At 47.0% G+C, this 17756-nt stretch overlaps 1 protein-coding gene across 14 annotated transcripts in view; it reads right to left on the reverse strand.

Moving 5' to 3' along the window:
* Window positions 1-17756, reverse strand: part of LOC139279420 (hatching enzyme 1.2-like) — a 330762-nt gene that overhangs the window by 109175 nt on the left and 203831 nt on the right. For 13 of the 14 annotated variants that reach the window (XM_070898533.1, XM_070898539.1, XM_070898536.1 and 10 more), the window contains one exon: window positions 3910-4028. The exons of the other annotated variant lie outside the window; for it this stretch is intronic. In XM_070898533.1, coding sequence (XP_070754634.1) covers window positions 3910-4028 — 119 coding nt within the window. The remainder of the gene's footprint in view (window positions 1-3909; window positions 4029-17756) is intronic. 14 annotated transcript variants of the gene reach the window in all.

Below are 17756 nucleotides of genomic sequence, written 5' to 3' on the forward strand. Positions count from 1 at the left end.
ACCCATCCACGTATCGTAATGATAAAAGCCATAGCCAGATCTCACGTGTGGTGGCCTGGCAATGACTCAGATTTAGAGTTATGCGTGCGCCAGTGCAACACTTGCTCTCAGTTGAGCAATGCACCAGAGAGGCACCGCTAAGTTGGTCGTGGCCATCCAAACCGTGGTTGAGGATCCATGTACACTATGCAGGCCCATTCTTAGGCAAAATGTTTTTGGTTGTCATGAACGCTTATTCAAAATGCATTGAATGTGCAATCATGTCTGTAAGCACATCCATGGCCACCATTGAAAGCCTACGAGCCATGTTTGCCACGCACGGCTTGCCTGATGTCCTTGTTAGCAACAATGGGCCGTGCTTCACCAGTGCTGAATTCATGACCTGCAACGGGATCAAACATGTCACATCTCCCCTGTTCAAGCCCGCATCCAACCGGCCAGGCAGAACGGGCAGTTTCAGCAAAGCTTGAAATGTGTGTCCGAAGGCTCCCTACAGACCCGGGTGTCCCGAGTGCTGCTCAGCTACCGCACCAGACCCCACTCACTTACCGGGATTCCCCCAGCTGAGCTGCTCATGAAAAAGGCGCTTAAAACAAGGCTCTCTCTTGTCCACCCTGATCTCCATGATCACGTGGAGGGCAAGCGGCATCAACAAATGTACCATGACCGCGTAAATTTGTCACGCAATATTGAGATCAATGATCCTGTGTTTGTGCTCAATTATGGACATGGTCCCAAATGGCTTGCTGGCATGGTCACAGTCAAAGAGTAGGGTGTTTCAGACCAAACTGATCAATGGACAAACGCACAGAAAACATTTGGACCAAATCAAATTGTGGCTCACCAACAGCTACGAACAACCTGAAGAGGATACCACCAACTTTGACCTTCCAACACACACGCAAGTGGCAACTGACATCATAGCTGACCACAAAACCAAACCCATCATCCCCAGCAGCCCGGCAAGGCCGGCTGCCCAACAGCCCAGTGAAGAACTGACCAACCTACCCACACCAGCATTTGTACCAAGACGATCGACAAGGGAGCGGAAAGTCCCAGATCGTCTCACCTTGTAAATATGTGTACTGTTGACTTCACGGGGGAGTAATGTTATGTATTTAACCCTTTGTAACCTGCATTACACCTGACCACCAGAGGGCCCACCTGTTGGAGTCCTAAGGGATCCCAGCATCTCTTGGGAGCACAGTATATAAGCAAGCTACCCACGAGGTACCTGCACTCTGGAATCTTATTAAAGGAGCTAAGGTCACACTTGCTCATTACACACAGTACTCAGTCTCACCATTTATTATGAGTGTAGCAAAGGACTTCAGTTATGTGATGAAATTGCAGAAGCTGAGATTGTTCCCCATAGAGCAGAGACGTTTAAGAGGAGACCGAATAGAGGTATTCAAGATTATGAGGGGTTTTGATACAGCAAGTAAGCAGAAACTGTTTCCTTTGGCTCGTGGTTTGGTAACCATAGATCATAGATTTAAAATAATTGGCAAAAGAACTAGAGAGGAAATGAGCAGAATTTTTTTACACACACTAGTTTAAGATCTGGAATGCACTACCTAAAAGGGTGGTGGAATCAGATTCCATAAGAACTTGCAAAACGCAATTGGACATGTATTTGAAGAGATCTAATTTGCAGTGTTATGGAGAAAAGGATAGCGTGTGGGACTAAATTGGACAGCTCTTTTAAAGAGCCGGTACAGGCATGATGTTATCTCTGGAGTCCCCCAAGGATCTATTCTTGGTCCCCTTCTTTTTCTCAATGACACGCTGCCTCTTGCAACATCGTCTGAATACACGTCAGGTTCCACATCTATGCTGACGGCACTCAGCTCTATCTCACCACCACCTCTCTTGACCCTGCCTCTCTGTCTCTGATTTGTCGTACTGCTTGTCCGACATCCAGTATTGGATGAGCAGAAATTTTCTCCAACTAAATATTGGGAAGACCAAAGCCATTGTCTTTGGTCCCCGTCATAACCTTCGTTCTCTGGCTACCAATTTGTCCCTCTCCCCAGCAATTGTCTTTCACAACTTTGGTGTTGTGTTTGACCACAAGATGAGCTTCCGACCACATATGCACTCCATCTTCGAGACTGCCTACTTCCACCTCCATAACATTGTCCGACTCCAACCCTGCCCCAGCTTACCTGCGGCTGAAACCTTGATCCATGCCTTTGTTACCTCCAGACTTGACCATTCCAATGCTCTCCTGACCTGCGTCCCATCTTCCACTCTACATAAACTTGTGCTCATCCAAAACTCTGCTGCCTATATCTTAACTCTCACCAAATACTGTTCACCCATCACCCCTATGCCTGCTGACTTACACTTGCTCCCAGTCTGGCAACGCCTCAATTTTAAAATTTTCATCTTTATTTGCAAATCCCTCCATGGCCTCGCCCCTCCCTATCTCTTTAATCTCCTCCAGGCGGACACCTTTATGAGATATCTGCGCTCCTCCAATTCTGACCTCTTGAGCATCCTTGATTTTAACTGCTCCACCATTGGCATCCTTGCATTCAGCTGCCAAGGCTCTACCTCCGGAATTCCATCCCGAAACCTCTCCACCTCTCTATCATCCTTTAAGAAGCTCCATAAACCTAGCTCTTCCCTTCTGTGGCATGGTGTCAAATTCTGATTGATAATGCTTGTGAAGCACTTTGGGATGTTTTGCTATGTTAAAGGCACTATATAAATGCAAGTTGTTATTGTTATACAATTTTACGGGGCTGAATTTGGTGCAGGTTGCGCCCGCAGCTGCTGAGGATCCACTAGAAATGTATGTTTTCTGGGCAATTCCTCTGCAACCGCGCATCTACCGTCCAGGTTCCGTCTGTCGCGGACAGATCCACCGGCGTGACGTCATGCCACCCGCCCATGCTGGATGCTGCAAATCAGCCATTTTAGTGAGGGATGCTGGCCTCGATCAACCTGCCGCCCGCCAGAAGGACCGCTCACAAAAAGCAGGTCTGAGCTGGCCATGAGTCAGGTGGCAGGGAGAAGGGCTCCGAGTGCTGCAGCGCTGCACATCGCGAGGAACGGGCAGATGCTGGATCATCATGAGTCGGACGGCTGGAAAAAAGTTAGATGGATGTTGCTTTACTTTATCGCTGATGGTCATGTTTAATTTGGTTGTGATAAAAGCGACTGAAATGTGTCAAGGTTGATGGAAACTTTTTCTTTGACCTTGCTGAAAGACCTTCATTGAGAAGCCCAATGACGGAGGCAAAATAATTATAAGTGAAAAGTCACATTTTGTCCATCCAAGCTGATTAATTAATTCTGTGACGCAGTCCTTCAAGAAGTTCTCAAGAAAGCACTACATATCACATGGAGGGTGAGAGAATTAGAATGATCGATTGTAAGCCTGAATATCAGCGGTGCGTGCTCTAATGACGCACATAGGGCGGATCGGCAGCAGCGGAGCGTAAGTGGGGGGAGCGGGTCATCACCGGGATACCGCAGGAGCGGAATTTTCAAAATGGCAGCCATTACACAAAAAATCGGCAGCCATTCCACGCCGCAGCGTGGCCAACAGGCCTTAAGGGAAGGGGCAATTTTGGCCCCAGGAACTGATAGAACAATATCAAAATTTGCTGATGATACTGAACTGAGGGATATAGAAAATTGAGGATTGTAAAAGACTGTACAAGGTCATATATAGGCGAACAGGATGGGCAGATAGGTGTAAAAGCAGTTGTAGGCAATGTAGAAAAAGTAATACATTTGATTTTCCTCTGTGTTATGCTGAGGTGATCCTGAATGTACAAGTGCAGCAGAAGGAAAATCTATCTCATGCCTGTGTAACTTTTTCTCGTTTCTCCATTAACTGAATACTCTTTGGATTGTTGCTAATTTGTTTATGTTTCTTTTACAGTTATCACATACCTTATGCTGCAAAGGTGCCCTGATGATCCACTTGCAGTTAGCATAACTAGGATACAAGTCTGGATAATTTGGAGAGGTGAAACTTCCATAATTTTTAGTGAGTAGGTTTCCACATACATCTAAAAAAATCAAATCAGAACATATAAAAGTTATAACTGTATGTTACAAACATGAACCAAAGATTATGTATCATGTAGAGTCTTTGCGCTGAAGTGTCCAAGCTGGTAGCAGGCGAGATCAGTGGTAGGTCAGGTGGAGAGTTATTTTTGACAGCGGGTCGGGAACACGCCGTCATCTCGCTCCCACAGTCCTTTCCCACAGGTATGTCTGTCATCATGGAGCCAGCCCGACCAGCTGCGGCGGGGGACCTAATTGAGATCATTATAAGGTAGTTAACATGCACTTTAGAGCTTTTTTTCACTTACTTTTTAAATCTCCCTGCATGGCCACGGGATTCACGAAGCTCAGGAACCATATACATCAACCTGAGGCATGAGTTCCATGGCCATTGCTCCAGCTGATTATTTGACAGCACGGAAAACAAATCAAAATAAAAACATGGTGAATACATCAGCTAACAGATTGATACTTTCTACTTGAAAAGCTATTGGTAAATGTTAATTCAGAAATTCCTGAAGGGATGTAAGTGCTACACTGGATGGTGAGGGAAATACATTTTTCACTGGCTATTCTCGGCACTAATTGCAGTGAAATGATCTGCACTATAAAAAATGACATATACCCTTTGAATAAATTTTTGTGATGTTTCTAGTCAGGTTTTTCTCAGTGTACTGTAAGTGTCTATTACACATTAAATCAAGTCATGAACCATATCAATTTAATTCTCATCACACATTCCACTGGTTCAATTTACTGAATATGACTAGTTTAATTTCAGACTGAGACTTTATGGTGAATTTATTGGGAGGTTCTCTCATTTGTCTATCGTTAACTTCAACGGAAGAACTGCAGAAATTCCAGAAACACATTGTAAGCACCACTTACACTGTTTGTCAGGGATTCCGCAGCTCTTCTGCTAAACTTGCTAAGATTGTAAATCCACCCTTTTACAATTACATTTAAAATGTGCTTAATTGTATGTATTACCTATACACACACACCTTTTATCTGTACCAGGTCCTGCTACAAAAGTCTATAGATTTATGACTAAAGCACCAATAACTTCCAAGTTAATGTACTTTTTAAATTATGTTCTTGATCGTATTTGTAGATGGCGTGGTATTACTTATTATTTAAATATTTAGTTGTCACTCATTTATAACTTTTATTATACTATTGTAGAGTAAAGATTCAACACCCACTATCTTAAACTTAAAATTTAATGTAGCCAGTCCCTTCAAGGATCCTGACTTAAAATGCGACATGAATGACATCACCAGTCCTGCTCCATCTCATTGGGCTGGGTAATGCGTGGGCAGGCATAATAGGCCCGATTAAGGTAAGCTCATTTTCTACAGCTGGATGGAGCCAGCACAGGGTCACAACGCGTCACGGACGCCAGCCATGCCAAGGTAAGGATTATTCTGTAAAAAGGAAATTCTTCACACCACTGAAATGGGCTGACAGAGCAGCATGTCCAGGTGAGATCAGTTTATTAATTTGTTCCATCTTTTGTGTGTAATTGAGAACCAATGAGAAAGGAAATAAAGAAAGACTTGCATTTACATAGCGCCCTTCATGCCCACCGGATGTCTCAAAGTGCTTTATAGCCAAAGAAGTACTTATTGAGTGTAGTCACTGTTGAAAGCTGGCAGCCAACTTGCGCACAGCAACTCCCATAAACAGCAATGTGATAATGACCAGATGACCTGTTTATGTTATGTTGATTGAGGGATAAATATTGGCCAGCACACTGGGGTTAACTCCCCTGCTCTTCTTCGAAATAGTGCCATGGCATCTTTTACCTGAGAGAACAGACAAGGCCTCGGTTTAATGTCTCATCTGAAAGACAGCACCTCCTCCAGTGCGGCACTCCCTCAGCACTGCACTGGAGTGTCAGCCTAGATTTATGTGTTCAAGTTCCACAATCTTCTGACTCAGAGGTGAATGTACTACCCACTGAGCCACAGCTGCTGTAATTATTTGATAAAGAAATGAAACAATTAGTTCAGAGAATTTTAAGTGCTTTGGAAAATATTACCAGGAAGAATTTGGAATGGTGATCATCAGAGCACTGCGAAACCCAAGCATTAATGGAAAAAGAATCACTTGTATAAGCCTAATATAGAGTGATTTGAGTGGAAATTAAACAGTCAGGAATGTAACTTTGGTGGCAACTTGTTTAATTGTGTAGATTGCCAGACTCTGCTAAAGGCTTTGGAGATATTACAGGAGATGTTGACTAATCTGCAAAAATGAGTGCAGGGATCACAGTATATGAATAACAAGTGCCCGTTCACTGCATTGCAGGCAACACAGTAAATTGGTGCTGCCTGCTGCTTTATAGGATTGCTGTGTACAGTCAGCGCTCCCTGCACTGTTCATTGGCTACACACATCAGCAAGGTGTTTATAGAAACATAGAAAATAGGTGCAGGAGCAGGCCATTCAGCCCTTCTAGCCTGCACCGCCATTCAATGAGTTCATGGCTGAACATGAAACTTCAGTACCCCCTTCCTGCTTTCTCGCCATACCCCTTGATCCCCCGAGTAGTAAGGACTTCATCTAACTCCCTTTTGAATATATTTAGTGAATTGGCCTCAACTACTTTCTGTGGTAGAGAATTCCACAGGTTCACCACTCTCTGGGTGAAGAAGTTTCTCCTCATCTCGGTCCTAAATGGCTTACCCCTTATCCTCAGACTGTGACCCCTGGTTCTGGACTTCCCCAACATTGGGAACATTCTTCCTGCATCTAACCTGTCTAAACCCGTCAGAATTTTAAACGTTTCTATGAGGTCCCCTCTCATTCTTCTGAACTCCAGTGAATACAAGCCCAGTTGATCCAGTCTTTCTTGATAGGTCAGTCCCGCCATCCCGGGAATCAGTCTGGTGAATCTTCGCTGTACTCCCTCAATAGCAAGAATGTCCTTCCTCAAGTTAGAAGACCAAAACTGTACACAATACTCCAGGTGTGGCCTCACCAAGGCCCTGTACAACTGTAGCAACACCTCCCTGCCCCTGTATTCAAATCCCCTCGCTATGAAGGCCAACATGCCATTTTCTTTCTTAACCGCCTGCTGTACCTGCATGCTAACCTTCAACCTTTATATATGTAAACTTTATATATGTAAACTTTTACTTACTCTGTACAGCCACCAGAGGGCTCATCCCCTGGAGTCCCAAGGGATCCCATAAAGCCTTGGGAGCACAGGTATTTAAGGAGGCTTCACAGGTTGGAGAAGCACTCTGGAGACCTGCAATAAAAGACTATGGTCACACTTTACTTTGAGCTCAGTGTTCAGTCTGACTCTTTCTCCATGCACAACAACTGGCGATAAGATAGATAGCGAACCCAAAGATGCAGGGAACAGTGGGAATCCTGGAGAAATTCTCGGAGGGAGATAATTGGGAAACTTTTGTGGAGCGACTCGACCAATACTTCGTGGCCAACGAGTTAGATGGGGAAGAGAGCACTGCCAAATGAAGGGCGATCCTCCTCACCATCTGTGGGGCACCAACGTATGGCCTCATGAAGAATCTGCTCACTCCAGCGAAACCCACGGAGAAATCGTACAATGATTTGTGCACACTGGTCCGAGAGCAACTGAACCCAAAGGAAAGCATTCTGATGGCGAGGTACCGGTTCTACACCAGGAAGTGGCAAGAGCTAAGACACCTTGCAGGACATTGCGAATTTGAAGGCCATTTGGAACACATGCTCAAGAGACTTTTTCGTACTTGGCATTGGCCACAAAACCATACTTCGCAAACTTATGACTGTAGAGACCCCAACCTTGAGTAAGGCCATAGCGATAGCCCAGGCGTTCATTGCTACCAGTGACAATACGAAGCAAATCTCTCAGCACACAAGTGCTGTTACAAGTACTGTGAACAAAGTGATGTAGTTTTTGAATCGTAACGTACAGAGCAGGTCACACATATTTGCAGCAACACGTCCACAGATGTCTCAGAGACCATCATCAAGGGTGATGAATACAAGGCCATTAACACCTTGTTGGCACTGCAGGGGTGATCATCATTTCCATTCATGCCAATTCAAATAGTACGCTTTTGCAAGGGCTGTGGAAAAATGGGACACCTCCAACGATTGTGCAGGCGAGCTGCAAAGCCTCTTAAACCTGCAAACCACCATGTTTCAGAGGAGGCCAGATCCACGGAGGATTACGACGAACCAGAGCCTCAGATCGAGGAGGCAGAGGTACGTGGGGTGCACACATTCACCATGAATTGTCCCCCGATAATGCTGAATGTTGAACTAAATGGACTACCAGTGTCAATGGAGCTGGACACGGGTGCGAGCCAGTCCACCATGGGCAAAAAGACTTTCAAAAGGTTGTGGTGCAACAAGGTCTCAAGGCCAGTCTTAACTCCAGTTTGCACGAAACTAAGAACTTAGATGAAAGAACTTATACCTGTAATCGGCAGTGCTACTGTAAATGGAGCGGTGCACAAGCTACCACTCTGGTGGTACCGGGCGATGGTCCCACGCTGCTCGGCAGGAGCTGGCCGGGAAAGATACGCTGGAATTGGGACGACATCCGAGCACTTTTGCCCACTGATGACATTCCATGTGCCCAGGTCTTAAACAAATTTCCTTCGCTGTTCGAACCAGGCATCGGGAAATTCCAAGGAGCAAAAGTGCAGATCCACCTAATTCCGGGGGCATGACCCATCCATCACAAGGCAAGAGCAGTTCCGTACATGATGAGAGAAAGGGGAGAGATTGAGCAAGACCGGCTGCAAAGAGAGGGCATCATTTCCCCGATCAAGGTCAACGAGTGGGCCAGTTCTATCGTCCCAGTCCTCCAGGGAGATGGCACCGTCAGAATCTGTGGCGATTACTAAGTAACTATCAATCGTTTCTCCCAGCAGGACCAATACCCATTACCAAAGGCCGACGACCTCTTTGCAACGCTGGCGGGAGGAAAGACGTTCATGAAGCTGGATCTGACTTCAGCCTACATGACGCAGGAACTGGAGGAATCATCGAAGGCCCTCACCTGCATCAACACTAACAAAGGTTTTTTTTGTTTATAACAGATGATCATTTGGAATCCGATCGTCGGCGACGATATTCCAGAGAATCATGGAAAGCTTACTGAAGTTGGTCCCGCACACCGTGGTCTTCCAGGACGACATCTTGGTCACAGGTCGGAACACAGTCGAGCATCTGCAGAACCTGGAGGAGGTTCTTAAGTCGACTCAACCGCGTGGGGCTCAGGTTAAAATGCTTGAAGTGCGTTTTCCTGGTGCCTGAAGTGGAATTCCTGGGAAAGAGGATTGCGGCGGACGGCATCAGGCCCACCAACGCGAAGACGCAGGCAATCGCGAACGCACCGAGGCCACAAAACGTGATGGAGCTGCAGTCGTTTCTGGGACACCTTAACTACTTTGGTAATTTCTTACCAGGTCTCAGCACACTGTTAAAACCACTGCATGTCTTACTATGAAAAGGGGACGAATGGGTTTGGGACACAAGCCAAGAAAATGCCTTTTGGAAAAGCAAGAAAATTGTTATTCTCAAACAAATTGCTTGTTTTGTATAATCCATGTAAACGTTTGATGCTGTGTCATATGGCGTCGGGTGTGTATTGCAACAAGTTAATGATTTTCAGAAACTGCAACCGGTTGCTTATGCATCCAAGAGTCTGTTTAAGGCTGAGAGAGCCTACAGCATGATTGAGAAAGAAGCGTTAGCATGTGTTTATGGGGTAAAGAAAATGCTTCAATACCTGTTTGGGCTAAAATTCGAATTGGAAACTGACCATAAGCCACTTATATCCCTGTTCTCCGAGAATAGAAATCAATCCAGAGATGGGTGCTCACGTCCGTATATAACTACGCCATCGCCACAGGCCAGGCACAGAAAACAGCACCGATGCTCTCAGTAGGCTGCCATTGCCCACCACAGAGGTGAAAATGGCTCAGCCCCCAGATCTAGTCATGGTTATGGAAGCATTTGAGAGTGAGCAATCACCCGTCACTGCCCGGCAGATCAAAACCTGAACAATCCATGACCCCTTATTGGGCCCAAGTTTCCACACGATAAAAAACGGGCGCCCCTCCGAGCTGGGCGCCCGTTTTTCGCGCCTAAAACGGCGCCTAAAAAAAAAATCGCGATTCTGGAGCGTTCTGCAGCTCCTTCTCTGCCTGGCGCGGCGCCCTGGGGGGCGGAGCCTACACTCGCGCCAATTTTGTAAGTGGGAGGGGGCGGGTACTAATTACATTAGTTTTTTTCCTGCTGGCAACGCTGCGCGTGCGCATTGAAGCGTTCGCACACGAGCAGTGTGACAAAAACATTGGCACTCGGCCATTTTTGTAGTTCTTTGTAGCTGTTTAATTTTTGAACATTTTTAAAATAAAAGCACATTGCCATCAGCACATCAGCACTTGCAGCCTTCTCACTGTCTCCTTCCCCCCCCGCCGCCGCGAGAAGAACGGGGGCCTCCTCCCCCCCCCCCCGCGGGAAGAACGGGCACCTCCTCCCCCACCCCGCGGGAAGAACGGGCACCTCCTACTCCCCCCCGCGGGAAGAATGGGCGCCTCCTCCCACCCCCGCGGGAAGAACGGGCGCCTCCTCCTCCCCCCGCGGGAAAGAACGGGCGCCTCCTCTCCCCGCCCCCCCGCGGCAAGACTGGGCGCCTCCCCCGTGGGAAAGAACGGGCGCCTCCTACCCCCCCCCCCCCCCCGCGGGAAGAACGGGCGCCTCCTCCCCCCCCCCCCCGCGGGAAGAACGGGCGCCTCCTCCCCCCCCCGCGGGAAGAACGGGCGCCTCCTCCCCCCCCCGCGGGAAAGAACGGGCGCCTCCTCTCCCCCCCATTCCCCGCAGTAAGAACGGGCACCTCCTCCCCCCCCCCTCCGCCCCCCGCGGGAAGAACGGGCGCCTCAGGCTGACTGCAGCATTCTCCGTGCCTTCACACAGGTAGGAAGATGGTTTATTTAATCTTTTCTTTGCTTATAAATGTTTATTCAGGTTGGATTTATTTGTATAATATTTGTAGAAGTATAAATAAGGATTTATTGTAGAATTTAATGACTTCCCTTCCCCCCCACTCCCCCACCTCGTTCTGGACGCCTAATTTATAACCTGCGCCTGATTTTTTAATGTGCAGAACAGGTTTTTTCAGTTCTAGAAAAATCTTCACTTGCTCCATTCTAACTTAGTTTGGAGTACATTTTCACTGTGGAAACTTTGAAATCAGGCGTCAGTGGCCGGACACGCCCCCTTTTGAAGAAAAAATTCTGTTCCAAAGTAGAACTGTTCTACCTGACTAGAACTGCAGAAAAAAAAATGTGGAGAATTGCGATTTCTAAGATAGTCCGTTCTCCACCAGTTGCTCCTAAAAATCAGGCGCAAATCATGTGGAAACTTGGGCCCTATATCTCTAGTGAAAAGCTGTGTGCTTCTCGGGTGCTGGTCCAGTGTCCCAGTGGAAATGCAGGAAGAGATAAAGCCGTTGCAGCGGTGCAAAGATGAAATGTCTATACAGGCAGACCGCCTTCTGTGGGGCAATCGAGTAGTGGTCTCCAAGAAGGGCAGAGACACCTTCATCGATGACCTCCACAGTACCCACCCAGGCACCGTAATGATGAAAGCGATAGCCAGATCCCACGTATGGTGGCCCAGTATCGATGCGAACTTAAAGAGTCCTGCGTTCACAGATGTAATACATGCTTGCAGTTAAGCAATATACCAGGGAAGCGCCGCCAAGTTTATGGTCTTGGCCCTCCAAACCGTGGTCTAGGCTACACGTCGACTATGCAGGCCCATTCTTGGGTAAAATGTTCCTCGTGGTTGTCGACGCGTACTCCAAGTGGATTGAATGTGAGATAATGTCGGCTAGCATGTCCTCTGCCACTACTGAAAGCCTGCGGGCCATGTTTGCCACATACAGCCTACCCGATATCCTGGTGAGCGACAACGGGCCATGTTTTACCAGTGCTGAGTTCAAAGAATTCATGACCCATAACGGGATCAAACATGTCACATCTGCCCCATTTAAACCAGCGTCCAATGGTCAGGCAGAGAGAGCAGTGCAAACCATCAAGCAAGGTTTGAAGAGGGTAACTGAAGACTTGCTGCAGACTCGCCTATCCTGAGTCCTGCTTAGCTACCGCACGAGACCACACTCCCGCACTGGGATGCCACCTGCTGAACTGCTCATGAAAAGAGCACTTAAGACAAAGCTCTTGTTAGTTCACCCTGATCTACATGAACAGGTAGAGAGCAAGCGGCTTCAACAAAGTGCATACCATGATAGCGCAAATGTGTCACGCGAAGTTGAAATCAATGATCCTGTATTTGTATTAAATTATGGACAAGTTCCAAGTGGCTTCCCGGCACTGTCATGACCAAAGAGGGGAGCAGGATGTTTCGGGTCAAACTTTCAAATGGACTCATTCACCGGAAACACTTTGATCAAATCAAACTCAGATTCACGGACTATCCTGAGCAACCCACCTTGGACCCTATCTTTTTTGATCCTCCAACATACACACCAGTGGCAACCGGCACCATGGTTGACCATGAAGCAGAACCCATCATTCACAGCAGCCCAGCAGGGCCCAACACACCAGGCAGCCCAGCAAGACCAGCTGCACAGCAGCCCAGCAAGGGCCCAACATATGATTCAACAACCAGCTTTCACACCGAGACGATCAAGAAGGGCTCCAGATCGACTCACATTGTAAATAGTTACACTATTGACTTTGGGGGGGGCGGGGGGGGAGTGTTGTTATATATGTAAACTTGTATTTACTCTGTACAGCCACCAGAGGGCTCATCCCCTGGAGTCCCAAGGGATCCTGTAAAGCCTTGGGAGCACAGATATTTAAGGTGTCTTCACAGGTTGGAGAGGCACTCTGGAGACCTGCAATAAAAGACTAAGGTCACACTTTACTTTGAGCTCACAGTGTTCACGCTGACTCTTTCTCCATACACAACACAGGGGGTCCAATATTGTGAGTGGTTAGCGTTACTTAAAAGCAACCTGCATCTCTGAGAGGGAGGTGCATCGTGCCTGCAGGACGTGGTGGGAGTTATTTTGTAAACTGATTTTATGCTGTGATACTTTGAGGAATGGTTGAGCATGAACCAAGGTTTCAGACACTGAAATCGAGGTCTTGGTGGAAGAGGTGAAAAGGAGAGACCTCCTGTAAGGCAGGGGGGCGGGAGGTGGCAGGGGGCCTTTCAGGTAGATGCACAGGAGTCAATGGGAACAAAAAGCAGCGGAGGTCAATCCCAGGACTGTTGCTCCAAGAATATGATGTGTTACTGGAAGAAGTTTAACAATCTCACACGAGTTGTCAAGGTGAGTGAATTCAATCTTCAAATGACAAATCCTACCAACTGTACCATTAGGTTCATCCACTGCTTAATTCACTACACCCTATCCTCCATCTACCAACAATCTCTATCAAGACTCACACCTAACATTCATATGTTTTACCTCAAACACACACACACAATTAGCACTGTTGCAAGCCTCACACCCACAGGCAGTTATTCAATCATAACAGTCACATCACCTAAACATATTGCAGGATACTCACTGACACACGTCCTTACACGAGGTGGCAGTGCATAACAGCAAGCAGCAGGAAAGAACTGGAAAAAGATAAGCACATCTGTATGTTTTAACCCCCATGGAGGAGACAGTGCTGGCCATCATTGGAAGGGGAATCACCGAGGCCATGGCCACTGGTGGGGCTGAAGTGATCAATGATGGGGGTATCTGCTTACCTAATCCTATTTTTCTCATCCCACTTCTCCCTCACCCTCAATCTCGTCTGATTTATAAGATGCAAATGATGTAAACATGTACTTTTTACTTTCTCCTCTCCCCTCACCACAACCCAATCCTTGTACCTTTTTCATTTCAGATACTCAAGAAGTGGAGCCTTCCCAATCAGTGGAGGAAGAGGAAGACAGTGAATAAGAGACACCATCACTCAAGCTTACACTTGCAACCACCAGCTCAGATACTGACACTGCGCATATTTTAGAGGCTAGGATAGGGGGATGATCTGCACGTAGTGAGACACTGGGCTCAACTGTGCAGGAACCAGGGTGGGGGGAAAGGATAGCGTGATCCCGAGCTTCCGGTCACCTGTCATTTTATTCTCCGCTCCACTTCCACTCTGAGTTCTCTGATCTTGGCCTCTTACACTGTTCCAATGAAGCTCAACGCAAGCTTGAGGAACAGCGCCTCATCTTTCGTTTAGGCACTTTACAGCCTTCTGGGTTCAAAATCAAGTTCAACAATTTCAGACTATAACCCCTGCTTCTATTTTGTTTTCCTCTATTTTTTCTCTTTCCCATAGCAGCTGTTGATGATTTTTCCATTTCCATTTACACCCTATCCAGACTGATCTTTTGTTTCTTAACTTGCTCCATTACCATCTCCATTCGCCTTGCACCATCCCTTTTTGTCTTCCAATCTCTTCTGCCTTCCAGCCTATCACAGACCTTCCCTTTTGTTTTTTCCTCCCCTCCCCCCTTTCCCTGCCGCTACACTTGTTTAAAAAGTCATATCTCTAACTTTTTCAAGTTCTGACGAAGGATCATCAACCTGAAACATTAACTCTGTTTCTCTCTCCACAGATGCTGCCGGACCTGCTGAGTATTTCCAGCATCTTCAATTTTTACCTCAGATTTCCAGCATCTGCAGTATTTTGCTTTTGCTCTCAATTAAACCTGTCTATTTCATATCCACACTTGTTTTCCCTGTTCATCACATTCATCAACTAAAGTGGGCATTCAGAAAACTATGGGCTAAACTTTCCTTAAAGGCCCTCAACGCCCGATTGCCCGCTGAGAAGTACTGCTAACGTTTAGCGAAAAAAGCTGCCGAGAATTTCCGTTTTAAAGGTTAAAGTAAGTAAAACTAATCGCCCGGCGAGAAAATGGGCGTTGCACACTCATTGTCAGCGGTTTTCTTGGTGGGTAAGTGGAAAGTTAGCAACATGGGCGGTCGTTACCGGAATGGACGTTATGTAGTAAAATTTAGTCCGAGGCTGTGGTTGGGCCTAGGGAGGGGGGAAATGTTTTTTTTTAAAGTTTCATTAAAAAAATATAAAAACGTACAAAGCAGTCCCTTGACAGTTTTAACCCTAATCGGCGTGTTAAAATTTAAAAAAAATTAAAGGACCTTTAACATACCTTTCTTTGCAGGGTCCCCCCTTACCGCCCTGTAAAAGCAGTTTCTCGCGGCGATCTGGACGTCGGCGGTTGAGGCTGAACTTATGCCCTGGCGGTTGGTCTCGGCGTTGCACGTGGGTGGTTTGGTCCTGGCGGGCGTCTTCAGGTGTGGGCGATAACGTTGAAAAACTTACGTGGAAACTCTCGCCGGGCGGAAAACCAGCTGTAACGCCAAGAAAATTGCCGACAATGAAGCCGAAAGTCTGGCTCTATAGGTATTCGGAAGGCAAAGTTTTGCTGCCTTGACAGATATGGAGGGGCACTCAGCAGGTCTCTCATATCATTGTTTTCTGTGCATTTTACTACTTGATTCAGGAAGGACTGGAAATGGAATTCCAGGAGAAGCTGGGTCCAGATGTGGAGGAGACTGAGGAACTTGTAACTCAACCTCACAGCACTCTTCTGTGCTGATTACCAGGAAGCAGAGACCACCGCACAGTCCTTGAAGACAAAATCCTGTTTTCACACTAAGAACACTATCCATCGTGTTGCGTGGCACTACCACCGTGATTAATGGGATAGATTCAGAACAGATCTAGCAGCTCAAAACTGTGGTGCTTTGGACCATCAGCAGCATCAGAATTGCATTCCACCACAATCTGTAACATCATGGCCCAGCATATCCCTAACTCTACCATTACCTGCAAGCTAGGGGACTAACCCTGGTTCAACGAGGAGTGCAGAAGAGCATGCCAGGAGCAGAACCAGGCATACTAAAAAATAAGGTGCCAACCTGGGGAAGCTGCAACACAGGACTACATGCCTGCTAAACAGCGGAAGCAGCATGCTATAGACAGAGCTATGCGATCCCACAATCAACAGCTCAGATCAAAGCTCTGTAATCATGCCACATCCAGTCATGAATGGTGGTGGACAATTAAACAACTCATCATCACAGGCAGTCCCTCGGAGTCGAGGATGACTTCCACACTAAAAATGAATACTCAGGTGACCGATGAACTCATTTTAAATGGTAGAAGATGCCTGTGCGTAAAGTCTTTTAATGTGGGGTGGCAGTTGCACACCAGCCATCACACGGGATTGACGGAACAAGGTCTTGGTCCAGTGGGAAGGGGATCAAAGATGGCTGGAGACCAGGCTCCGCTGCATGTGCCAATACATACACATACTCCTTCTTTCCTTCTTCCCACAGGGCCACTCTCCACATGGAATTCATAGCACGCAATGTGAGCCTCACGACCTCACAACAAACTAACGGGAGGAGAAGGCCCCATGAATATCCCCATCCTCAATGATGACAGAACCCAGCATGCGAGTGCAAAACAGAAGGATGAGCGTTTGCAACCATCTTCAGCCAGAAGTGCCAAGTTGATGATCCATATTGGCTTTCTCCTGAGGTCCCCATCATTACAGAAGCCAGTCTTCAGTCAATTCGATTCATTCCATGTGATATCAAGAAATGACTGAACACACTGGCTACAGCAAAGGCTATGGGCCCTGACAACTTCCCGACCGATGTGCTTAAGCCTTGAACTCCAGAACTAGCTGCGCCTCCAGCCAAGCTGTTCCAGTACAGCTACAACACTGGCATCTACCCAATGATGTGGAAAACTGCCCAGGTATGTCCTGTCCACAAAAAGCAGACAAATCCAATTCGGCCAATTATCGCCCAGTCAGTCGACGCTCAATCATCAGCAAAGTGATGGAAGGTGTCATCGACTGTGATAATGAAAGGCACTTACTCACCAATAACCTGCTCACCGATGCCCAGTTTGGGTTCCGCCAGGACCACTCGGCTACATATCTCATTACAGCCTTGGACCAAACAGGGACAAAAGAGCTGAATTCCAGAGGTGAGATGAGAGTGACTGCCCTTGACATCAAGGCAGCATTTGACTGAGTATGGCACAAGGAGCCTTAGTAAAACTGAAGTCAATGAGAATCAGGGGGTAAACTCTCCACTGGTTGGAGTCATACCTAGCACAAAGGAAGATGGTTGTAGTTGTTGAAAGACAATCATCTCACCCAAAACATCGCTGCAGGAGTTCCTTAGGGCAGTGTCCTAGGCCCAACCATCCTCAGCTGCTTCATCAATGATCTTCCCTCCATCATAGGGTCAGAAGTGAGGAAGTGCGCTGATGACTGCACAGTGTTCAGTTCCTTTCGCAAGTCGTCAGATAATGAAGTAGTCCATGCCCGAATGCAGCAAGACCTGGATGACATTCAGGTTTGAACTGATAAGTGGCAAGTAACATTCATGTCACACAAGTTCCAGGCAATGACTATTTCCAACAAGCAAGAGTCTATCTAACCATCGCCCCTTGACATTCGCGGCATTACCATAGCCTAATCCCCCACCATCAAACATCCTGGGGGACACCATTGACCAAAAACTTAATTGGACCAGCCACATAAATACAGTGGCTACAAGAGCAGGTCAGAGGCTGGGTATTTGTGGGAAGGGGTCTGGTGAGCAGCTACCACATGCTACACTGATGTATGGAAATAAAGTTTCCTTGAGGACAGTGGGCTTTGCTGTGACCC

Source organism: Pristiophorus japonicus, chromosome 14, assembly GCF_044704955.1.
Source record: "Pristiophorus japonicus isolate sPriJap1 chromosome 14, sPriJap1.hap1, whole genome shotgun sequence".
NCBI lineage: Eukaryota > Metazoa > Chordata > Chondrichthyes > Pristiophoridae > Pristiophorus > Pristiophorus japonicus.